Source organism: Phaethon aethereus (genome assembly GCF_964289735.1).
Source record: "Phaethon aethereus genome assembly, chromosome: 1".
Lineage (NCBI taxonomy): Eukaryota > Metazoa > Chordata > Aves > Phaethontiformes > Phaethontidae > Phaethon > Phaethon aethereus.
Genome location: NC_138575.1, coordinates 133184607 through 133210773, shown reverse-complemented (window position 1 = coordinate 133210773; position 26167 = coordinate 133184607). Strand labels below are relative to the sequence as shown.

Below are 26167 nucleotides of genomic sequence, written 5' to 3'. Positions count from 1 at the left end.
TTGCCAGCTTCTGTAGCTTTGGGGGTATTTAAGAGTGTTTTGTTTCTTGTTTTTGTGATGGGGGCGGGGTTGGAGGGGAGGGAGTTGAACAGAGCTGTATATCTGCCATTTTGTATTTTATTATTCCAGTAATTACCGAGAAATACCTGTAAATCACAGTCTTAGCAGAGTTCCCTAATATCCTTCAGTTTTCTGATCGTTGTGCTCTGTAGAACACAGTATTTTGCTCTAGCCTATATTATAATGATCAAGTTTATTGTTTCAAAGCTGTCATTGTTTAATCCTGCCATCAACTGTATTAGATATATTTTCCATGCATTTTCTAAGGAGTGAAAGGCTAAGTTAACTCAACCTATCTTACCCTTGTACCTATTTTGAAATTTTGTGTACTACTGTCTTGTTCTGAGAAAAGCAATGAAGGGTAATAATAAATGAAGGTACTTTGAAAGATACAAAACTTTTGCCTTCTTCATGTGTTGGCAAAGCTTTAGACTTGTCATCATTGTTGTTGAGAACTCCTGTGAGAACCTTAAAGTGGTGACTCCAGCAAACCTCAGTCTTGTGGCTCTCTTGCCATAGCTGAATTGGGCAGAATTCAAACCAAATGAGCCTTTCTAGAGCCTATGGCATAAATTCCCTAGAGCTAGTGACACTTGAGCAGGCTCAGAGTGAGCTCCCTGAAGCCAGAAAAACTTATTTTTGATGGTGCAGTGCTGAGGCCGAAGGGACTGGGAGTGATGATCTGAGCAGTCTCAAGTTAATTATTTTTTATTGTTGCTAAGTAGCAAGATGAATAGACCATCCATTTGACATATACTGGTATTAAAGGATTCAGTTACAGTTTTAATCAATTTGAGAAGCAAAGGGATTTAATGGATGGCTCGGCTTAATTCCAACCAATGGCTACATTGCTCAAGAGAGATTTTTATGCCAAAGGTTTGGCAATGCATGAGAGTTTGAGCCCTCTTTTAGCTATCATGTAATTCATTATTTTTATTACAAATAGAGAACTGGAGTTACATAGTTTAGAACATTTTGCGTGACTTCAAAATAATGGTGACAGCAATTCTATCAAACATCTGTTTTTAAGCAGTACATAAAATCTAGCTGTTGTGCTCTTAAAACTAGACATGGAAGATGTGTGGAATTGCTCATGAAAGATGCATTTTCCAGGCAATTTCACTACTGCTTTTAAAAATGTGTTCCTAACCTTGCCTACATTTTATCAGCAAAATACTGGTAAAAACAGTACTATATACACAAACACACACATGTAAATTGCCTTCGTGCAAATCCAATTGGACTGCAGAGAAAAACAAATGAAAAAAAAATGGTAAAGAAGCTTCACCAGAAGCAGCTTGAAAGCTGCTTGGCAAACGAATGCTCTAATGGCAAGCTCTTGTTCTTCACAAGTTGCTCCAATTGACTCCACCTCTGTAGCACCATACAGCCTGCTTTTGAGCATGCTACTATCGCATGAATTCACAAAGGACATTTTTGGGCTAACATGTTACCTGGGAATCAGGAGATCTGCTTTTTGTTCATGACAATCATGTAATCTGCTTCTGTGTCAGTTCTGCCTAGGAAAGTTCCTTGCCTTGGTGGAAAAAATAAATTAGGGTGACTGAATATACATGAGCAACTAAGCCATTCTGCTGAACAAGAAAATACAGTAAAAGAAGTCCATGCCCTCTCTTGAACACCCTGATCTAAGGATTACTAGAAATGCTGAAATGTTGCTGATTTGTTGCTGAAAGAACTAATAAACATATTTCTGCAATTTTCCCTTTTTTATCCCTTAACTAGTTGTATGTATATATTTTATTTTCTGAGATAGCATAAGTTTATTCTGAAGTTAAGTCATGGAATTGACAGGAACTTAAGACTGCCAAGAAGAGTGCAGTGCAGCAGCTGCTGAGAATACGTGGCAAACCCATGAATGACAGTAGTAGTAGTAGTAGTAGTAGTAGTAGTAGTAGTAGTAGTAGTAATGATATGTTTCAGGATTATAGCCTGCAAGTACCCTGAGAGGAGAAGTGTTTGACAGGTAATTGCAATAGGTAATTTGACAGGTTGCCAACTCGGACTTGTAAACGAGATCATGTATATGCAAAAATAGAAGTGTGTTCTGCTGAATATTATCTCATAGTTACAGTACTGGAGAACTACATGAACATCTTTTCCCTGTGGGATATATGAGCAGTAGGATGAGTTGGTAGGTCTTCTAGATCTCAGTACTTCTCATTTTGGGTTGAGATTTAATAAGCTTGGGTGCAAAGAAAGGACTAAAGAATAAGAAAAGTGCTGGTGTAAGTAGCTGACCCCATTCCCCACCTCTGTGACATACTAAGACGAGTGTTTAAAAAGAAGGCAATAATAGTGAGGGGAGAAGAAAATAAAATGGAAAAATAAAGCATCATAAACATTGCTTTTGAAAAACAAAATCCACAAATATTTGGTTTTTATCTATGTCGCCTCACATGTGAATTGTTCTAGCAATGTCTGGGGCAGGGTGGGCAGAGGTGTGTACATTGTACAGCATTGTCACCAGTCAGTGGGTTTAACTTAAATGTCTTTAGTAATTATTACTTATGACATTACTATAGGATCTTTGCAGATAAAACTTGTAATTTTTGTAGAAATAATGCAGAAATGTGGTTATGCATGTCAGAATTTCTGGAAGAAATGTAAGTGATGCCTCTCAGTTGCAGTGTAGCATAGGTCTTGCTAGTCTTAAGAATAGGTTTTTTAATTATACCACGATTGAAAGTGCAGAAGAACACTCTCCCTGGTGTTGTGGTTTGTTCTTGCTGTTCTTATCTTCCTCCCTCACTGCATGTTTTTTATTTTTCTTCCAATTTTGGACCTCATGTTTTGCTTTTTTTTTAGGAACTTAGCCTAGTTCCAGCTGCCTCCGCAAAGGTTGCTTTTGCCATTTTTGATGCACGAGGCAGACCTGGAAAGAGTGACCATGAAAATTCAAGATTAGTAGTTAAGTTCACCATCATATTCCCCTTTATTTCTCTTTCTTTGCAGATGATACTGTCCCATTTTCCCCTCTGAAACTGCTAGTGGCAGATATTTGACTACATCTTCAGGAGTATAAATTAACACAGAACTGCTTTTGTTGCTTTATTAGCAATCTGTGTTATTAACTTTTCAGAAATTAATGCACATTTAGAAGATGACCTGTTTCAACTGATGTTTTGTTTGTGTGGTTAGATGAAGATCATATAGCCTAGCTTTAGTTACAGTTTGTCAGTGAATGTATGTATGAAGTTCAGAGAATAAATAGGTAAAAGTAAATTATCTCCTCCTTGCTGTATCTGTGTATTTCAGTTCAGGGGTAATCACAGTATTGTTTCACTAAGTGAATAGCAAATTGTTAGCTTGTAGGACTAAAGCTTGCAGATTTTTTGTGTGTTCCTGCTCTTCTAAAATAGAAAAAAGTTGAAGTTAAACTTGCATATGATCTGTTTCTTACCTTAATTGCAATGTTTTGATACTGTGGTTAAACAGATACTTAAGAAGATCTTTCAGGAGTAAGATATGGGCTTGTAGTCCAGGTATGGAAGGAAGAGATGTTCTCCAGCTGTGGGCGGTATGCTATTAAGAATACAAATTTATTTCTAATTGTATAGTTAGAGACTCTTTTTATAGTTCTTAAGTACTGTAAGCTCTTTTAGTTGAAATGAAATGGGTATGAAAAAGCAATAATTGTAAATGCTAAAGGCTCCCAGTAATAAGAATTCAGCTCATCATTCTACCTAAGGGATGTTGGAAGAGGGTGGGCACAATTATCCTCAGCACTGGCTTAAAGATAAAGCACAAAGAAGTGTGGAGTGACTTTAAAAAATCTAAGGAGAAGTAAACTGTTTGCTATGAAAGGAAGTGACATTGTAGGTTTTGCTCTTGGGATCATTCAGGAGCAGCCTCAGCCCTCATCTCTAGGGATGGCTGCAGGAAGTTAAAACGAGCTTGCTATGATGCAGGGATCAGCTTGGTGACCTTTTCTAGGTTTCTTTGAATGTTAGACTTCAGGGCACCTCTGGGCTATACTGGCACAGTTCTCTGCATTCCTGCACAATTCCCTGAGCTCATGCTTGAATTATGTTTAGTTGGATGTTGTTCATGTATGGGAAAAGTATATTTTGGAATTGTTTTTCTACCTAAGTATTGTGTTTGCTCTCCTCCAGTTTTTCTGTCTCTTGTGGTTTATTGAACTGTTAATTTTTCTCTTGCCTGAATATGAAGGTGTATCATTAACAATCAGCTGTCCACTGTGTGATGAACTCCTTTAGCAATTCCTCTTCCCAGACCCTGGATTTGTATTGGAATTGTGTGTTGAGGAGAGTATTTAAGGGTGAGGCCACCTGCCCCTATACATAGACTGGATGCCTGAGAAGTTTTCCACTTGCTTTGCTGTCTTTTGTAGAATCCTAAGTATTTTATATTTTTATATATACTCTTGGTTTGTCAGAAATAACCATATTTCTTTAGCTTCCTTCATGGTTGTGTGGAAGCATTTCATTTCAAGGATGTAGCAGTGTTTCTCTGTTATTCACTGGTTTCTTGGCTGTAATAAACTTATAGAGCATTTAAGAACCCAGAATCCTTCTTTCCTTAGTAGTGAGACTTCTCAAACAGTATCCTCTTTTAAGTTGAATGTTGAAACTTATAGTAAACTCTTCCTGTTACCAATGAAATAATTATGTCTGCTTAAAAACACTTTTTTTTCTTCAATATAGATGTTGCAATTCCTTCCTGCTATTTTTGAAAAATGATTCATAAGAAACCATGCAGAACATAGATGTATCCAGATTGAAAATGTTACATGCCCTCCCACATATAACAATGAAATGTGTGTTTTGCTACTAAGATTGCAAATACTTCATTGATGTCTGCATATAATTAAACGTGTTAGATTTTCTTTCTGGCTGTACTTACTGGCAAATGTTTCCTGAATGCCAACAGCTGTTATTAGGAAAATACTCCCTGATCAACCTGCTGCTTCTGCATACGTTGCTTTATATAAAGCTTAAGAACACATTGGCTTTTCTTGCCTGAGTAACACTGGAAGTGTTTCATGGATTAAAAGTTATTTTTTTTAAGCAGTTGCATATAACAAAGTTGTTTTTCTAACAGGATAAACTGATTTAAAAATGAGACTTAAAACATGAAAACTTAGTCATATTTTCATGTGGGTTATTAGGTAGGATATAAAGCATCTGTTCTAAACAGAGCTTGCACTAGTTCCCATAAAGCTACAGCATCTAATGAACTTAGAAAAGAGTGGTTCTTTCACCAGTGTTGGTTGTATTTTATGTGCTCTCTGCCTTGCGAATTCTATTTCTCTATTATCCACTGAGACTTTGGCCTGTCAGAAAAACTTTCGCAGCCCCCAGCCTCCCATCTGTTAGTCTTGCTTACAGAAACTGCGTCACATGCTACATAAGATGACACAATGTGCATGCAGTTCCCGGCAGGCTGTATGTAGTAAGATGGTCCAACTCAGTTTTCCTGTGTGTTTTGTATTCTGTGTTTGTCTTCCCTCTTCCCCTTCCCATTGCATGGAGTGTTAGAAATAACCAGTGGTTCCCTATTGTCTTCTTCCTCATCCTGGGGTTTTCTTTTACTTCTTTGGCAGGGTGTGCAAACATGCCAGTTCAGCTTAGTTTTCTTTCTTAGTTACTTAAGACTATTGCTGGTACCTCTGTTTTTCAGGATTACCACTAGAAGTGGGTCATTTTTGTCCATGGTCAGGGACTGCTGGTTGAAGCCACTTGTCTGGCATACAGGTGACTAGGTATGTGCCAGAAGGATGTGAAATGGAGGAAGATCATTAACTGGCTCAAGGAAGGAAGCAACAAGAACTAGTGAATAGATACAAACATTTACCAGTATTTCCTTTCTGTGGTGGCTTCACACTTTGCTTACATGAGTCTTTCCATTCTGTTTGAGACTTTTAAATCTTTTGTTTCGTCCTAAAGACTTTTCAATTCAGTTTAATTCTTTTTAAAGATAAATCTAGGAAGGGTGAATGATTAGATCAATTTAACCTGCCTTTTCTGTTTTATTTTCTCAGGATTGCACAGTATATGAAACAGAGAATAAAATTCTTCATGTGGTGAGTAGTGTTTGTATTTCTATTAATAAATATATTTGTATAGACTACATAGAATTATAGAGCTATGTGTTTTGTGCTTTTTCTATGCAGTGCCAGTGTGATAATGAATGAATCTCAGTAAGACTGAGTGAATGTATGGAACTACTTGTGAATAGGTAATGATGTTATGGAAGCTGAACTTGACATATGAGAAGCCAGGAACTTTGCAAGGGCTTGTGTTTGTCTGGCTCAGGCCCATCTGTTATTTGTAAGCCATGAACAGAAAAATGATTCTGAAAAATGGCAATTTTTTTTAAGAGAACTGGTTGCTAGACTTCTATGAAATTATATATATATTTATGTTAGTGATATAGTTTCATTTACACAGCCTTATTCCTTGTAGGAGCATGGAGCTAGCCTAGTGATAGGAAAATTAATGCAATTCTTTCCCTTTAAATTCTTAGCATAAGTACAGTGATCTGTTCCTAGCATCTGTAGTGCTATTGGTTATAAGTAAAACAGAGGAAAGTCATTGGGGCATCAGAACACAGGATGAGTTTGAAAGGCTGGTACTTTTATGGATGGAGAGTCAAAAGCTTGAGTAAACTTTGTCTGAAAACTGCACCTAAGTTTTGGATAATAAATTGCGTTTCATGTTGTGGCTGTAGTTTAGCGAGTATTAAGTTAACCCAGAGCTTGTTTCTAAGAGTTAGATACAAATATATATGCTTCCTAAGAGTGAGTAATGAATTGATTTCATTTATTCACTATATTTCACATTTTGGTATGTTTTGATATCTTACTTTTCTTATTACCAGAGCTTAGTCAAGAAAATACTGCATTTCTTTATTTAAAAGGTGAGCTTCCCAGTAAATTTTGCTATACTTTTTTCAGTGCTCCCATATCAAATGTTTGTCAAGCTGAATTCAATAAGCTTTTGGTGCTTTGATTTCACAGTGATGTGGAATAAAACATCTCCTTATATTTTTAAGTTTCACTTACAGCTTTCCCTTGTGAGACACAAAGAATTAGCAATTTTAGTTAGGCTGACACCATCATCTTTGCTAGGCTGATCTCTGCAAGTATTTAAGTAATGAATTTTTTAATTGCATAGACCTGGCAAAAGTTGAAGTGCTATAAGTTCGAAATCATTATGTATAACTTGGTTTTCAATACATGCTTGTTTTCTGCTGTAAGAGCCAAGAGTTCTGACATCTGTTATACACAGTATATATCTTTTACAAATTTGCAAAAAGTATTGTAAAGGGAGCTGGCAGTATTTAGGGCTGATGAAGCATCAGTTATACAGTCTTCAACAGAAAATTTTGAGGAAACTGAGAGGTACTCGTTTAAGATATGTGAGTGCACAAATTTGTGACAGGTTTCAAAAGTTGTATTATCTTACATCATTCAGACTAACATAGGCTTATTTCTTTAATCCACAGTAACGTCATTGTGGTGACAGGTGGACATATGTATTATTGTGGAGACCTTGATTAGCTTCTATGATTAGTGCTAAAGCTTGCAAGGAAACACGAATGGAGTGTTGAATGTTGTACTGAAGCCTAGGATTAAAAATGACTATGTGTTACACGTGACTTGGATCATTTCTGACTGTATTGCATTTCAGCTGATGGATGGGATTTCATGGGGCAAAAGCTGACCAAAAGCAAGCAAGGATAGAGTTAAGTCCGTGATTGAATAATTAAAAGATGGGATTTGAAATTTGAAAGGGAGTATTTTACATGTGCAGCTGAAAAGGTTGATGATGGAATTGGAATTGAAAGCAGTCATGGTTCCCTCTAACCCATCTCCTTGGAAGACAGAAAATGGTGTAGCTTTAACCCATTAGACAATCTGGGGAGGAGCAATCTAACAGGTAGATTAAAAAAAAGAAGGGAAAAGCCTACTGATGTCAAGATCTTCAGAGAGTGCAGTGTCAAAGAAGAGAGGACATTGGATACCTTATGAGATAACAATATTTGAATGCATGAATACAAACTAGATTAAAAATGTTCTAGAGGGAGGTTAAGAATTTAAATCTCCTGTTATAGACTGTGTATCCAGTAAATTTGGAGGTGAATGTTAAAAAGAAGGTTCTCTGATATAAAAAGAATAGTAGTCAATGTTGGTAAAGGTATAGAAAGCGTCTTGAATGAGAAATGCTGGGAGAACTAGCAAAGATTGGGAGGAGAGGACATGTATGCAGATATTATAGAGAGAAAAGATAAATTCTCTCTTCTGAAATTCAAAGACCAAGCTATTGCAAGTCCATTTTCTGAGTACATTTCCCATCTGCAAATTATGCCAACTTGTGGCAGTAACAGAAGTGGTGTCTGGCCAGCATCACATTCAGCTGCCTTTGAATGATCAGACACTAACGTATAGCTGTGTTCGCTGGGATGACTTAGAGAGGAAATTGAATTCAAAACCGTGGGCTCACCCTGTATGATTTCACATATGACATTCTCTTCATGGCACAAGGAATCAAGGTTCCTCACAGAAGTGAAAGGCAATGACTTACAACTAATTAGCAATTTATGCAGTTAGTCTAAGGAAATCCTTGTTGCAAGGTATTGTTCCTACTAAGGATCGAAGTAAAATTTTAAGTCATCCTTTATACATAAGTAAAAAAACCCTTCAGCTACAGAAATGAAAATAAATTAAATGACAGTTGTGTAATCTTTTTCTTCCGGACAGAAAGAAATTTACCACCTTAGGAGCAGATCATTGGATCAAAGTAGTTGATTTTTGTCTGCATTACTTGTTGGTGGTCCAATGGTTTACTTCAGGTTGAGCCTGTGTTCTGGGTTCTGAACATCTCCATTGTTCACATGGCTCAAAGTGTTATTTTGGACTCGTGTGCTGTGGTTCAGGGGCTGGAGCTCTGTAAGCACACATGTCCAGTGGAGATGTTGCCCCATTCCCCCTGGAGCAAGCCTATTTAGTGCCAAATCGGGGGGCAAAAGGGCATATGGGCACAGGCAGGGGAAGTGAGACCACTGTGCTGCTATTGAAGTGCATACATGGATGTCTCCAAAGTTAACCTGTCACTGAGTCTTCACACTTTTCTCTAAAGCATGGTGGAGTAGGCAACATCCCTCACCGAAGGCAAGAAGCTCAATTAAATGACTGATTGATTTGCCTTAATAAGGTAGAGCCAAAAAACAATGTGCTCCTATTCTAACGGCAATAATTTCTTTTGAAAAGTAAATGAATGCCCTCTTCTTTTCGGACATGGCAGTGTGGGTGTTCATGTGGAGAGACTTCTGAATCACCTTGTCCATAGAGAGCATGTTCTAATGTCAGTAAACTTATTCAGATGTTAACTTTTTAGATATCACTGATATGTTTAAGAAATGGTATTCTGTGGAGACAGAACTGTATAGCTTTAGCTTATATTCAAGAAAGAAATATTTTTGTTTACTCCAAGCAGTTTGAGTTTCAAATGCTATATAAAAGCATTTTGATTGTCACTCACAATATTAGGTTAAGTAGTAAACTAATCTGTGTTACTCAACTAAACACATAAAGTGTGTCTAAAGGAAAAAAGACCTTATGGAAAAATGATGAAGCTTTAAGAAGAAATTACCTACTTCAAGCTGTTTATTTCTTCTAAATTGAGTTGCAAAGTGTGTCAGCAAAAAAATATCTTCTATAATTTTCTGCCCTAGAATTGCAGCTGTGTTGAAACAATTATTTTTAAAGACAGCTATATTTCTTAAAGTTTCTTTTGCTGTTAACTCATTCACAGGAACACTTGGTTTCTGTGGAATAAGAAGCATAAAACCACACAGGAATAATGTGTTGGTTTTTGCTCATTAAAATGTTGATGCTTCGGAAATATTCATGAATGCTTCATATTTCTGCCACTTAATTTCCCAGTATGTTTTCTCCAGGCTACCTTTTTCTCAGTAAGTTATGCAATAAATAAATAATTAAATTGTAATACTTTATTACTATAAACAGAAAATAAATATCACCAGAAAATAATACCAACAGGAGTATACAGCACCAGAAAATATTAACTTAAGAACAACAGAGTATGAAAGGATGTTAGGTGTGATGTTTGCTTCAAAATTGGAAATTAGTATGCTTTTGCTAGTTTAAATTTAGAATCTTTATATTGATTTAACCTGAGATGATAAAATATATGGAAAACTGCTCAGCTTCAAAGGGTATCAGTTCTGCTTATTTGGGGAGTTATAAGTTAATTGTTGCGAAAGACTGAATGGAGTTTTTAAATCTTTGAAGAATAATTCACCGATTCCATCCAGCTGTTCAAGGCTGTATATGATGGAAATATCTAGTTCAGATTAATCCATGTGAAGCAGTAGAGTATTAAAGTGAGAGCAAAGCAAGGACTAATTACAGAAAGTAGCAGCTGGGCTCCAGTCAGATTAATAATAAGTTTTAACTGAATTTTCTTTTTAGATTATCTCTATAAAAAAGAGCTTGTTTTCCTAAGGAATTTCACTCTCTTAAAATTACGCTGCTTTTCCTGAAAAAAAATACAATTTTACTGAGTTGTAAAACCGTAGAAAGTAGAACCGCAGAGTGAAGTTAATATTCAGAAGTTTTTGAAAAACAAATGAGCTATTTAAATTTAAAAACAGTTACTAAATTGAAAAAGAAAAGAACAAGTAATGGATCAGAATGTTCCCTTTTTGTTAAGAGCCTTGCAGAAACCACAGTAACGATAATTCACTCCTGCCCACTGTATTTGAATATTTGTTATAGAACTATAATCGACATTGTCAAAGGTATCATTTTTATGGTCTTGTTAAAGGAAAAAAAAGCAAAAGTAACCACCTTCTTCCTTTCAAGAGACTATACCTTGCAAATTGGGCCCAGCAAACTTCACTCTAACAGAAGTCTCTCATTTTGCATCCAAAAGAAGATTTAGTTCACTCTTTATACTTCATGTATATACAAATGCAAGTCCAGGCCCAGTTGGTTCTAAGATTGTCAGAGATACTGATTTATTCCCTACAGTACAACAAATGTTTTGGACTAAAATTAATTGCTGAATAATTATTTTGTTTGGCATGAACTAACTAGTTAGACTTCGTCCTGTATGCTCATGTGGCAAGTTGCTTCGTCTCAGTTAGTTGTAACTAAATGAGCTTTTTTATCTCCAAACGGATGAAACCTAACATTGCCGAGACATTTTTTTCTTACTTTTATCCCTGAATGTCCATGTGATTTATTGGCATCCTATCCTTCATTCAAATGACGTAGGTGAGAGAGTTGATGGGGGAGGCTGGTTCTTTTCTTGCCCTCAGCCCTGAGAATGTGTTTAAGCCAGGATGCGTCACTATTGCAAATACTTGGCAAGATAGATTTAAGCTTGGTCACCAGCCTGGGTAAAATTAGGGACAGGAACAAACACAAGTCTGTTTGCTTGACTAGAAATGCTTGGTGACCCTAGAGCTGCCTGAATTGAACAGAAAAGAGATGAACAATTTGAGGAAAGGCCACGGCTTGTGGGTGCTTCTGAAGCTAGCCATGTCCCTAAGTACTCCCACTCTGCTGCAGAAGACAGACATTTTCCCAGCACAAATGGAAGTAGCCACAGTGAATCAGAACAGATGGAAATCTAATTTACTTACCTTTAGGTCCTCATCCCCCTGGCTGAAAGAAGGAGCACTTGTGGAAAATCTGTTAGAAATTTATACACTACAGTCCAAAAATACAGGTAGAAACTAAGTGTTATCTTTCATTCTTCATGCTGTGGGGTGTAAACTAGTTGCCTACTGAGTGAAAGAAGATATTTCTCCTTGAATTTCTACCAAACAACTAGATGCTGTGTAGTGATATTTTTCATCCTCCTTTGAATCATTTAGCTTTGCACATAAAGACTGTGGTGTAGCTTCAATCTGCAATTATAAGTTTGTCACTGAACAGAGAGGAGAATTTATTACTGAAGTCCAGTGATGAGTTGCTGGAAAAGCGAACTGAAGTCAGTGCTGTAAGGCTTATAGTGAGAAGAGGGACTGGACTGTGTGACAAAAGGAGAAAATGTAATCATTTGTTGATTTCTCTCAGTTGATCTTTTGTAACCTTTTTTTGTCCTGGCCAAATCTTTTTCCTTTGTTCAGCACACTGAAAGCTGGGTGTGGCTTGAGAAAAGCCGGGCATTTTTAATGCCTGTTGATTTTTGTAGGACCGATTGGGTGCTCACCTTCCTGCGTGTCTTACAGCAGCTAGTACTGCATTGCAGAGGGGAATCAACAGTTACAAAAGATAAAGGATCCTGATCTTCTTAACAATGTTTTCATAAACAGAAATGTAGTTTTACAAAGTAATGAAAGGTAGGTATCATTTGAGAGGTGGAGTTATTTTTCCCCATAGCAGCCCTCACAGCCTTGTGCTTTGTGCTGGTGGCTAGAAAGGTGTCGATAGCACACCAGTGCTTTGGCTACTGCTGGGCAGTGCTGGCACAGCACCAAGGCTGTCTCTCCAATATTCCCCCCTCATCTGTAGGCTAGGGGTGGGCTAGATCTTGGAAGGGGACACAGCCGGGACAGCTGACCCAAACTGACCAAAATGATATTTCATACCATATGAAGTCAGCACAGCAATAACAGCTAAGAGAAAGGAGGTCAGGGGCATTCGTTATTACGATGTTTTTCTTCTGGAGCAACTGCGATGCTCACTGAAGCCCTACTTCCTGAGTAGTGGCTGGACATCGCCTGCTGATAGAGGAGCTTGGTGGGCACCTCATGTCCAGCCACAGTCAACCCACCACAGCCCTTTTTCATGCCCAATGTGGGGTATGAGGAAGTTGAGATAAGGATAGTAACTGGGAGAAGTAATGCGCAAAACAAGGACTGAACAATGTTAGACAATGGAATGATCATGGGCAATTTTGTCTGTTATAATTGTGGTGAAGGGACAAGAGGTGTATTGTCTGTAAATTGTCCACTTTCTTTTGGTGTTATCATGATGATATTTTGATTTTGGTGTGGAGAATTCTTTTTTGTTGAAGTGAGTGAAGTTTGTGATGATTGTGAAGGTTGTGTGAAGAATGTGGATTTTAATGATAATTCTTGAGGTGAGGGGTGGAATGTATTGGGTTTGCATGACAAGGTTTTGGTAGTGGGGAGCTACAGAGGTGTCTTCTATGAGAAGCTGCTAGGAACTTCCCCTATATCCAACAGAGCCAATGCTCAATAGAGCCAATAGATGGATCCACCGCTGGCCAAGTCCAAGCCCATCAGTGATGGTGGTTGCGCCTCCCAAATTAAAAAGGGGGGAAGAAAACCCCTGTGTAACTGCAGCTGGAGAGAGGAGTGAGAATATGTGAGAAAAACAACTCTGCAGACACCCAGGTCAGTGAAGAAGGATGGGCAGGAGGTGCTTCAGGCACCAGAGCAGAAATTCCCCTGCAGCCCCTGGGGAAGACCATGGTGAGGCAGGCAGTCCACATGGAGCTCCACACTGGAGCAGATATCCACCTGCAGCCCATGGAGGATCCCACGCTGGAGCAGGTGGATGCCCAAAGGAGGCTGTGACCTCATGGGAAGCCCGCACTAGGAGCAGGCTCCTGGCAGGACCTGTGGCCCCATGGGGAGAGGAGCCCAGGCTGGAGCAGGTTTGCTGGCAGGACTTGTGACCCTGTGGGGGACCCACGCTGCAGCAGTATGTTCCTGCAGGATGGCACCCCGTGGAATGGACCCAGGCTGGAGCAGTTTGTGAAGAACTGCAGCCCATGGGAAGGACTCACGTTGGAGAAGTTGATGGAGGACTGTCTCCCGTGGGAGGGACCCCACACTGGAGCACAGAAAGAGTGTGAGGAGTCCTCCCCCTGAGGAGGAAGGAGCGGCAGAAACAACATGTGATGAACTGGCTGCAACCCCCACTCCCCGTCCCCCTGTACCACTGGAGGGTGGGGAGGAGGTAGAGAAAATCAGGAGTAAAGTTAAGCCTGAGAAGAAAGAAAGGGTAGGGGGACAGTGTTTTTAAGTTTGTTTTTTTTTATTTCCTTTTATCCTACTCTGATTTGATTGGTAATAAATTAAACAAATTTCCCCAAAGTCTGTTTTGCCTGTGATGGTAGGTGATCTCTCCCTGTCCTTAATCTCGACTCATGAGCCTTTTGTTATATTTTCCAGGGTCAAGCCACCACAGTCCTTCTTTGGTACCCAATGTGAGGCTTAAGGCAATAGCAGTTTTGTATTAAGCGTGCTTACAGCTATAGTAGTTATTAAGTGGCAAGCTCCTGTGCGGGTCACGGAGATTGTTGGCTGCACTGCTTATCTCTATTTTGCTGAGCTTAGGAACATGTTAATACAAATCATGGCTACATGTTTTGCCCTGGCCTTACTGTGCTGGGGGAGCTATCTTGTGGAGAGGATGAGGGAATACATCTCTCTCTTCCTACCCGGGATTGATGTGGGTGGTTTTATTATGCAGCTTCCCGAGGTCCTTGTTCTCCCTTAAGTGAGCTGTTTAATACTACTAATTAACAGCGCATTGTGGGGTTTGTGGAACCTGATGTCATCCTGGTGTAAGAGAACACAACTTTTGGGTGAGGTGATACTGAAATGTGCCCTGATGTGGCTGGTCCCTGGGTGGCAGGGTGTGTGGAAGGATTTGGGCAGGTTTCTTGGATGGTTATCACCTCCCATAGCCTGGGACTTTACACCTGAGCAGGCAAGCAACCCTGGCAAACTGACACACCACCTGATAGAAGGGTGCCTTGCCTACCCCAATGAAAACGAGCAGATTCTAGCACTATACTGGGGCCTGTCGAGCCATGGTTCAGTACTCTGAGGACTGTGGTTGAGGCAGGGACCCAAACAACAACTAGAGTAATTGCTCAAGTAGTGAAAAAGAAACAGTGGACAAAGAAAACAATGAGTCCATATCATCGATTAGTAAGGGAGGAGGAAGAAGAGGCATGGTTTGATCAAGAAGCTGGTCCTTCGACAAAGAAATTGGAGGAAGGAGAGAATTCAGACAGGAGGTGGAAATTGCCCAGTCCCTGGCCTCATCAGAACTTCAAGACATAGAGAAAGATTACAGCTGCCGGCCAGGTGAGAGGGTTGCTGCCTGGCTGCTCTGATGTTGGAATAACAGGGCCAGCAGTCAGCAATTGGAATGTAAGGAAGCCCAACAGCTGGGATTCCTTTCTAGAAACTGGGGAATTGAGAGAGGAATTGGAAAAGAGGCAGCAATGTGCAGTCTCTGGAGATGGCTCCTCTCAAGTGTGGGGGCACGATATCTATTCAAGGAAGATCTTGTGAACTCCCTGGGAAAGTGGACTACTGCAGATGAAGGCATCCAGTACCCGAGAGAATTAGCAGTTCTGGAAGTCATCTACAGTGATCCAGATAATGATGAGGTCTCCAAAGATCCAGTGGATGTCCTGTGCACATGGGCCACATGGAGGAAGGTGATTCACAGTGCCCTGGTGTCCTATTCTAACAGCTTGGCAGCAATGTGTTGCCGAGATACGCATACATGAACTGTGGAGACAGTGTCTTCTTGGCTCCATAGCATTAAAGAAAATCTCTGTATCTCTTCATCCCTATGGGCCAGCACCTTCACTATCAGGGGCACACCAAGAAATCAATATTCTCCTGGCCCGGTCAGAGGGAAGGGGAGCCCCAGGCTCATGCTGCATGGCGTGCTCTGGTTCTTCCTGCGTGACCAGGGGGAGGATATGAAGAAGTGGGATAGTGAACCCACCTTTAAGCTGGAAGCCCATGCACGTGAACCAAGAGGGAAGACAGCTGTTAGGACGGGACCACCTAAGAAGTCTGTCCGCTTTGTTGCTGTAGAGACACAGGAAGGCAATCGGCGATCTCCCAGACACAGAAGAACTGAGATCACCTGCCTTGATCCTGGTGAGGGCACTTCTGGTCTGGTACTGCAAGGATCAGACAGTGAATACTCTGACCAGGAATGGGAATAGAGGGTCCCTGCCTTTGGACAGGAAAAGGAAAGGGATGACCTGGTATACTGGACTGCGTGAATTTGATGGCCTGGCACATCAGACCCACACGAGCATAAGGCTTTGGTAGACACGGGTGCAGAGTGTAGTCAGGTGCCATCAGGGTATAGGGGCACAGAACCCATCTCGGTCTCTGGAGTGACAAGGGGATGCCAAGAATTGTTTGTATTGGAAGTTGAGGTCAGCTTAATGAGGGATAAGTGGGAAAAGCACCCCATTGTGACCGGCCCAGAGGCCCTTTGTATCCTTGGCATAGACTACCTCAGGAGAGGGTACTTCAAGGACCCAAAAGAGTACCAATGGGCTTTTGGTGTAGCCACTGTGAACACAGAGAAGATCAAGCAGCTATAAAACCTGCCTGGCCTCTCTGAAGAACCCTTCATTGTGGGATTGCTGCGAGTTGAAGAACAGCAGATGCCAATTGCTACCAGGATGGTGCACCGGCGGCAATATTGCAGAGACCGAGACTCTGTGTCTCCCATCCATGAGCTGATTCATCAACTGGAGAGCCAAGGAGTGATCAGTAAGACTCGCTCACCTTTTAATAGTCCCATATGGCCAGTGCAAAAGTCTGACAGAGTGTGGAGGTTACCAGTAGTCTGTCATGGCCTGAATTGAAGTGATGCCGCCACTGAGTGCTGCGGTACTAGACATGTTAGAGCTCCAATCTGAACTGGAGTCAAAGGCAACCGAGTAGTATGCTACAATTGACATTGCCAGTGCATTTTTTTCAATTCCTTTGGCAGCAGAGTGCAGGCCACAGTTTGCTTTCATGTGGAGGGGTGTCTAAGGCACCTGGAATTGACTGCCCCAGGGGTGGAAGCACAGCCCTACCGTTTGTCATGGACTGATCCAAACTGCACTGGAACAGGATGGTGCCCCTGAACATCTACAGTACATGGATGACATCAGCATGTGGGGCAACAAGGCAGAAGAAGAGTTTGAGAAGGGAAAAAGAGTAATTCAGATTCTTCTGAAAGCTGGTTTTGCCATTACAAAAAGCAAGGTCAAGGGACTGCACAGGTTGTACTGTCACCCGATTTTAATGAACTAGAATACACATCTACAATACAGCTTGTGCTGAGTAGTTATGCTGAAAAATAATTCGTTCATGAATTGTTAGGAACAAAATGAGTAGCAAAAGTGCACTGTTTGTGTGCTTTTCTTCCACTCAAATTAATTGAGGAGCCTACATGCAAAGTATTATGTCAGTCCATTACTTTCCATCACATAAAATGATAATTTAAAAACTTTTTATTAATAAATAGTAATAATAAAAATGTATTTCTCACATCTACATAATTTGTTAAATTGGCTTTGCATCTGTCAAGGTGAAAGTTCCAGTGAAATCTGGGGAGCTTAGGGAAAATTCAGTCAAGCTAGAAGTAAAGTAGCATCAAACATAACCTTAGATTTAGGCAGGGCTGCTGCTTGAATCTGGAATGAACGTGATGAGCCACAGTGTGAACTGTTTAGGAAGAGAAGCATAGAAAAGTCGAAGGTGGCTTACTTGGGTTTACTTTCTAAATACAACAGCATGTTGCCTCCATTAAATTAACATTGATCCAGTGCCATCAACATGGATGTGGCAGCATCTTTTCCATGGGAGGTCCTGATCCACTGAATAGGTCCAAGGCCTTTTTCCATAAAGAGGCCTGGGGCTGAATTTCCCTCCTCCTCCTTCTCCCATCCTCCACAAACGCACACACACACACACACACACACACACACACAAAAAATGTTTTCCAACCCACAAACTGTGAATGAGATGTTTCTGAGAGCAAAGGCAAAGAAAAATGCATTATTTTGCCTGTGTCAGCCTCTGGGCGTTTCCAGTGAGAGCCCAGGTACCCTGTCTTTGCAGTGGGGAGAGGATTCCTGCTGTGTGAGAGTGTGCCCCTTGCTGTCCTGGCTCTGGGCAATCTCGGAGTTCATGAAGATTTGCCTTTCACACAAGCCCGATAGACACTTGATCTTACTTACAGTCCATCTCTTTAACCAAAGAGTATTTAACCCAAATTATGTAAAAGTACAATAGTTAAGGGAAGTGTGTAAGATTCTGGAAGCATTGTAACACAAACAGGCTTATACTTTCAGAAGAAAACTAAAGGAGTTATTAGATGTTTTCTTGTAGCAGCTGAAAGCTTTGGATGGTTGGGTAGAACCTAAGCCATCTTCTAAAAAAATTGCTTTTTGTTCCCAAGATCTTGAAATTATGCTGGAACAAGAAAACCAAAATAAAATGCATAGTATGTGGAAATTTTATGAGCAGTTTAATTAAAAACAAATTAGCTAGTCATTCTTTGGAAGTCTGAGCAACATGAATATGCCAGTTTGCTATGCAATAGCAGTGAGTCTTAAATTCAAGATCCTCTTACAGCAAGCATCCTTTCCCCTCCAAAGGAAAGGACAGTTCTCACAAGCAAAGCAAAACATATTGTAATGAAATGAGTTTGCTGGACAGAACTATTCCATAATTACTAAGCAGACAATGTTGTGATTAGGTCCCATTATCTGGAGTCGCTATTTCTCAAGAAACTCTCTTCATGGGTGCAGTTAGTTAATGGCATGTTGTCTTACTGAATCACTCAAGTCTGCAAGTGCTCTACTAGAAGAAAAAGAGTTGTTGGTCAGAAACTGAGGGAAGTAATTCAAGAACTTTTGTGTTCAGTTTTCTGTACCTTCTGTTTTCTTTTGCTATTTCCAGTCACCTCTGATACTAATATATGGTAATAAACCTGATGATAACATTTAACGGAACTTTAAAAGTTCTCTGTCTTCTGCTTTTGTCTTCACTCTGTTGAGATCTGGGTACTCATGAAGTAGAAAAGATTTTATAGTAATGCAACAGAGTTTTGCTCCTAAATACCATTTTTCTAAGATGACAGTTATGTATGCATCCCCACATGTTGAATGGGTGTTTACATTTTGGAAAGGTCATAGAATTTGAAGCCTTAATCTGAAAGCATCCTCGAATTGTAGGGTCTTCTCTAGGGACTTTGCTGTGGCTCATTTATTGTGCTTAGAATGGGCATGGCACTGTGCTGTTGGATGGCAGTATGAATATCTAGGATGGAAAGAAAGCCGCAAGACGTGAAAGACAATAATCTTTTAGAAATGCATAGAAGCATATGGCATATTTTTTTATCGTCGTAACTTGGTGATTTTGGCATCCAGTATTCCCAGAGCTCCTCTTGGGGAATATTCACACCACCTTGTTTTAGGGTTGCAACCAATATAACCATATTGGAATGCTGATCTCCATAGGTCTACTGTATAGACTGTCTGTGCCCCTCTCATGGAGAGGCAGAGGGAGAGCAGCTGCTTCAGGGAGCTATTTAATGCATCTCAGCTTAGGCTTCTGTTCCGTGCCACATTCTGGACTTGCCTCATTCCTCTCCTTTTCCCATCATCTGTCAAGACAGTTGAGGATTTTTTTTAATGAGGAGCCACATCTGTGAACTTGAAATGACGTACCTTGTGCTAGGTGGTAGAAACACTCTTTTTCTGTGCATTTTGGCATTTCTCTGCAATGCAACAGTTGGGAATAGGAGAAAAAAAACATACATCAATTTACTGTAAATAGAAGTTTCTCTGAAACTGCTAAGGACCCCATAAATTTAGTAGTTTTAGAAGAGATTAATAGGAAGAGTAGATGGGTGAATACAAATCTAAAGATATATCAAAAATTCCATTTTCATCACCAGAGAATGATTTATAATATAGGTCTCTTCACTTTGCATGTGGAGAGCTGAGTGTTCTGTAATTTTCTTAAAATAATTTCTGAATAATTCTCAGTGCAGTTACAAGAGAGATGAAAATACAAATAACATTCCAGCATTGTATTCAAAAACCCCCCAAAACAGGAAATTTAAGCTTTTAGTTTTATTATGAAATTTTATATCATTTTTACCTCTTTCAAATGTAAGCTCAAAGCAATTTTCATGTATTCAAAAAGCCATAAAAAACAATTTTGCAATAAAGTTCACTTTTTCACTTCTTCCTAATTCAGGTAATGCACAAAGCATTCTTAACCCCATTTTGTGTATTATTTGACTTTCTATTTTCAGTGATGATTCTGCATTGTGAAATACAGATAAAGCAGAAGCGGGGTGTGTCTATGCTTGAAACCAATATTATCTCTGGAAGAAGGTCATGTTGATAATACAAATTTTATTATATTTTGCATTTGATTCTGATTTCTCTATTTATTCTGAAACATTATTGTTGAATAAAATAAGCCATCTATATACAAACCTAAACTTCCAACTCTTTGTAAATAATTTAAAAAGGAGAAAATTCCAATGTAATGGTCTGTAACAGGATTAAAATATCACTGTTACTGGATTACTTTTTTTTTTGCTTCTATCACTTAAGTTTTTTATGTTTCTTTTTAATGTAAGATACTTGTAGTTTAGCATTTGGAATTACAATGGTGATTTGGCAAGGAGGTTATATCCAGTTTTATGTTATTTTTCCATAGCATTGTTGTAGCTATTTTTTACCTTAAGAAGTATCTTTTACAGTCTTGGAAGAGTGTTTGGTGCAGCAGTCATGTGTGGTTGTGTTTCAGTCATTTGAGGAGGCTGGTTAGCTTTTATCTTTTGAATTTGAGAGCAGTTAAGCTGGTTCTTAATTGGTTTTAGATGGTACCCAGAGTTTTGGGACCAGAAGAATGTCCTAATCCCTGAATTTGCTGACAAAACATATGTTTGGAAACCTGAACCGAGAAATCAGTTTTAGTTGCTGACTTTCACGGAAAACATTGAAACACTCAAAAATCATTTGCTTACAGAAATATGAGAGAATGATAGGAAAAAATCACAGCTTCCCTGCTTCTGAGAAGAGGGAGTTCAGGAAGTGAGAGATGAGGAGATACACAGTACTCTGTCACAGTCCCAGCCTTTTTAGAAACTTATTTGCTTCTATCTTGCTGTGAAGAGGCTGCCAGGGATAACAGGTTTAAGAATTATCCCATCGTGAAGTGGTTATTTATTGTAATCTTCATGCCTGCAGTAGTAAATTATGCTTGGCAGCAGTAGAACATGAGAAACTCAGTCCAAAGTCAATTAGCATGTTTTATTACTATAGAATAAACTTCAGAATTAATGGGAGTTACCCATCATCATTAAGAGCCTGATTTTTATCTGTGCTGAACATCTGCACATTCAACGGAAATTAGTGAGGTTTGGGGGCGCTTAATGTCATTGCAAAAGATGTGGGCAGAGAGGGGGGTTGGAGGTCACCACGTGCTCCCTGCGTGCCTGAGCACAGCTCAGAGGCAGGGCACCTAACCCTGAGAGCGCACGGGAGCAGCTTGCGCAGTCCCTTTTTCTCTCTACTCGGATGCAAAAGTGCTTGCCCCTTCTTCTTCCCTGGCCTGACGCCGTGTCACGGGGTCATCACAGAAAACGGATTTTTTATTGTGCTGCTTCTCTGAGGCCTTTCCCCCTCCTCCTTCATTCCCTCTGCCTTGTGATTCAGCAATGTGATTTAATACATATTTTAAAAGTGCCATGGTTTAAGTTGTAGGTTGATATGCAAATAGTTAGCAATGGTTTGCTTCTTGTGACATTTTATTTTCTTTTTTCTTTCCTAGTGTAAAACTCTCTCTGGCGTCTGTGATCATATTATCTCACTCTCTTCCGATCCACTGGTTTCCCAGTCTGCCCACCTTGAAGTGATCCAGCTTACAAATATCAAGCCAAGTGAAGGGCTGGTAAGAAGTACGCAGTTAATCAAACCCATCATCCAGGATGAGAAAGTGATTTTTTTTTAATAAGTTGTATATATGGAAAGGAATACACATTTTAACCTTTTTATTTTAAAGTCTGAAAATAGTTTGATTTCTCATGCTAATTTGGTTTCTCATGCTAATTTGGTTTCTCATGCAGCTGGGCCAACAGGGAAGTATTTTGTAAGGCTGACCGATGTATGCAAAGAGTTTAGGGAAGAGGGAGAAATGAGCGAAAAGTTCTTGCCATTTATACCAGCTTCTGAAAAATGGTTCCGATTATTCTAGGATCTTGAAGTCTGAAGGGAGTTAAATTACTAATATCAACTCAACCAAGAAGTTTGCGTAGGCTTATGAACAAAACCTGTCAAATTCTGGAATATGCTTCATAGTATCTCTGGGATATAAAGCTATTTTATAAGTTATTCAAGGGCTCTACAGCACTGCTGAGAAGTAGCTTACTGAATTTTATTGCAAGAACTCTGCATGCTTAATCAGGTGCTTGTAAAGGCTCAGTGCAGCCATCCCGTGTTTGTTGTTCAAGAATTGATCATTGATCTTCCATTTACTCAAGTATCCAACACCCACTGCAAGGAAAAAGCCAACACTGATAGCAATTACAGCTATATGACTTTACATCACTAATAATATCTCTTCTCACAATCCTTGAAGTAGAAGGTGAAGTAGAAGTAGTAGAAGGTGATCAGAATACAGTTAACCATTTTTGGCCTAATGAAATAGCTTTTGCAACTTCTGCCCGAGTCTGTTTTCTTGAATAAGTGGGACTACTGCTGCACTCTTTGCAGCAGGGTTTTGAAGTTGTTTGGATGGTGTAGTTTTGGAGAGTATTTTGGCTTGTGGGTTGGTGGTTGTTGGGTTTTGATTTGCTTTGCTTTTTTAACAAAATTGGTATGCCAGGGTATTTAGAGCATTTATACACTAAATTAATTTTCCATTCTATCTGAAAATAGCAATCAAAATATGAGAAAAAACCAAAACATTTACATGAGTAAATATTGCCCCATCCTTTGTTTTAGTCTGCTATTTGTTTTCGCTTCCTCCACTGGCTTTCTTTTATCTCTGAATCCATTTCAAACTAGTTCTCCAGGATTTCAGCTTTTGATGGATTCTCTCCTCCCTCTCTTTCCCTTGTAATTTTAACTCTTCCACCAGCTCACTGCAGTCAACCTTTTGAAATCCTGTCTTCTAGTGTAATAAAGAAATCTATTTTCCCCTTTCTGCTGATCGCCTTTTTTGGAGTTCTGTCCATTTTTGTATGAACTTTTATTTCTTTTCCTTTCTGTCTTGTGTTGGGTTTTTTTCCTCATTTAAGTCTTTTTATAGGGTGTTGTTAACCCCCAGTGACTTAAAAATGTTGAGTCATATTTTTGTAAATAAGAATGTGTTTCATCAGTGTGTTCCTGCTGGGTAGCTGATGAGATAGAGAGTCTCTTCCCCATTTGTGCCTCTGTTTTACACCCTCTGTTTGTCTTGTCTGTTTAAACTGGAAGCTCTTGAGGCAGGGCTTTTTCTTTTAATATGTATTTGTGAACCAACTGAACAGGGTCTTGCTGACTGAGAACTATCATGTCATATGTCATAATACATAATTATATGTATTCTTAAAAAATGGAAAATACCAACTGTGCAGTATGCATGCCTTAGAAGGTTACAGTGCTATTTTGATACAGTCATTTTTTTTCCCCCTTCATCCTTGCCTGTATGCCACTATTTTGTTGCCTCTCTATTGTGCTATCTCCTCTAGATTGTGAGCTCTCCAGAGCAGGCACCAAGGATGATATATTTGCGCCGGAAGGGTAGATATCGTACCTTTCATCTTGTTACAGTGCTAATCTGTCTAACAGATCATCTTTGTCAGGTTGTTCTTGGTGCTTTATATGAAACTTTTGCTTTTGGGTTGTTAAGCTTTCGTTCGTTTGTTTTTTAAATTAGTATCTTTCAGTTAAGATACAGTGAATGCATATCAGTACCACCCCACTGAGTGCCAAGTGTGTCAGTTTAAGAATTGATGGTGGAGCTTGGAGTTGTGAATATCCTCTGCACATCAGGAGCCCTTGGATGAATGTGAAGCTCGATAATTTCTGGACCTTCTTCCAGGATTTGTGCAACGGTGGAGGTGGAAAAATGGATTATTGTCAACTTTCTTCTAGTTTTTTGACCCACATGACAGTTCTGTGCTGGCTCTGCCAATCACTAAATAAAATCTTCTATAAAGATGGAAAGACTTCGAGCAGAAGGAAAAGAACAAGGATGGCTGCTAACTGGCAAGACTTTTTGTCACCTAGCATAAACAGAATATCTAACATGTCTCAAATTTAATATCTAAGAAGCTCAAGTAGATCAGAGAGAGAGAAAGGAAAGGAGAAGATAAGGAAATAAAAAGTTTGGAAAAAAATGCTATTTGCCTAAACTCATATGGTAAATATATGACAGAACTGAGAAAATGGTTGGAGTCTTTACAGCTGAAAACAGATTGGAGCACTGTCAGGATGTTTTAATGAGCACAAGTAGTTCCTTCACTATGTTTGATCTTTTGTTGCGGAAACGTAAGTATCAGTCAGAAGTAAATGTAAATTGTCAGACTAATACCTTAATGCAGAAGGAACAGGTTTACAATGCCTTACAGATATTAAAACTACCTAACACATATCAGAAAAAAACAGATTAAATAACCTGGCAAGCAGAAAATGTTGTTAGGGTGTGATGTGGGGAAACTCTTGTGTACTGGGTAAAGCAATGCTATGGGTGGGTTTTGGTATTGTCCTTTTCTTTTTTCTTTTTTTTTTTTTTTCTTTCTTTTTTTCCTCTGTCCCTGGTCTGTTGCCCAGGTGTGGTTTTGTGTCTGGCTGCCAAGACATGTTCTCCAATGAGTGTTGCTGTGGGAAGAGATACGGCCTGCAGTGGCTGTGAAGTAAGGGTGAAAAGGCAGTTGCGGGGTAGAATATTGCTTAAAAAGCCCTGAAACAGATTAATGTGGTTAGCTTTGCAATCACCAGCATGCTTCCCATGTGTAATCACTTTCTCATTTTTGTTCTTTTGATGACTTGGAAGTTGTTGCATCTGTTTCAGTAAGAAGAATTTAATTTTGTGTGGTTTTACACTACTGATGTTCTAGAAAGAGACAAAAATGTCTGCCTTAGGTAGTATCTTTTGCCGGGAAACAGACTTAAAAATATTACTGCTTGACTGAAAACAGTGAGCATATTTAGCAAAGCAGCAGAATACTGTACAGCTTTTGTTAGACAAAAAGCAGGTAACCAAATGTTCCTTGGTAAGTTTTTCTTCCACAGTTCCTTTCTATTTTATCTTCTTTTTTTTTTTCAATATAGAACAGAATATCAAAGAACTATGGCAAGAGTTAATTTTGAATTTCAGTTTTTTCCTGTTCATATTATAATTTTAATCTTAGTCAGTTCAGGTACTGTGATATGATTTCAAGTTGCAGCTCTTCACCTAGCTTGGCTAGATTCAGAAATGCAAAGGTGATTTCATCAGAACATGAGACTGTTCTGGGTTCCTCTTTGCCTGCTGAAGCAAACACAAAATGAGCCTGTCATGTAAGAAATCACTCTCAAAATACAAGTTGTAGATACAGCAAGGTGTGGCAGCTGATGAAAGGTGCACTGCTGACTCCCTGGCTAGAAAGTATTTTCTAGGAGTCCAGTGTACTACTGTTCATAATATTTCCCCTATGTTATTTGGTTTGAAATATTGGAGAAGCTGGGAAAAAGTTATGAGCAAGGTGCTGAGAACTGTTTGGGGGTTAAAGAGGCATGTGCAACTTTGGAGGACTCCATTAAGATGGTATCACAGTGAAAGAACAAAAACAGTTATGTGTGTGATAAAATGGAATTAATATCTTCTTTTTTTCCATCTGGCATTGTGTAAAATATGTCAAATGTATACCAGATTCTGTTTACATTCTTAAAAAATAAAAAATAAAAAAAAAGATGGGAGGAGGAAAAAGGCATAAGGTCGCTTTTCTAACCCTTAACTGAATAATAGTTCACACCAAGGTAAAATGTAATGATTGGTTTGAAATTAGACTTCTACCCATAACCGATCAGGACAATCTCTGATGTAATTTAGTATGAGTTACCTGATCTTTAATCTACATATACAGTTGTTCTTGACTACTAAGGTGGTTACCTTATGGTTATTTTAGTCATATTAACTGAACTGTCTTTCCTTTTATTTTACCAGACTGATTCTTGTAAATTCATAGTGAAAATGGCATTATCTTTGGATACCTGAGATGTGTATCTGCCGATTTGTTTCGGTACAAATGAACACACACACACACACTAACCTCCCCTGTATTCTTGATCACTTAGAAGTACTGTTG

General features: G+C 39.3%; 1 protein-coding gene across 4 annotated transcripts in view; it reads left to right on the top strand.

Moving 5' to 3' along the window:
• Window positions 1–26167, top strand: part of CNKSR2 (connector enhancer of kinase suppressor of Ras 2) — a gene marked incomplete at its 3' end in the record, with an annotated part of 223906 nt that overhangs the window by 72670 nt on the left and 125069 nt on the right. For all 4 annotated transcript variants that reach the window (XM_082012335.1, XM_082012334.1, XM_082012333.1 and 1 more), the window contains exons 5-6: window positions 6086–6127; window positions 21667–21786. In XM_082012335.1, coding sequence (XP_081868461.1) covers window positions 6086–6127; window positions 21667–21786 — 162 coding nt within the window. The remainder of the gene's footprint in view (window positions 1–6085; window positions 6128–21666; window positions 21787–26167) is intronic.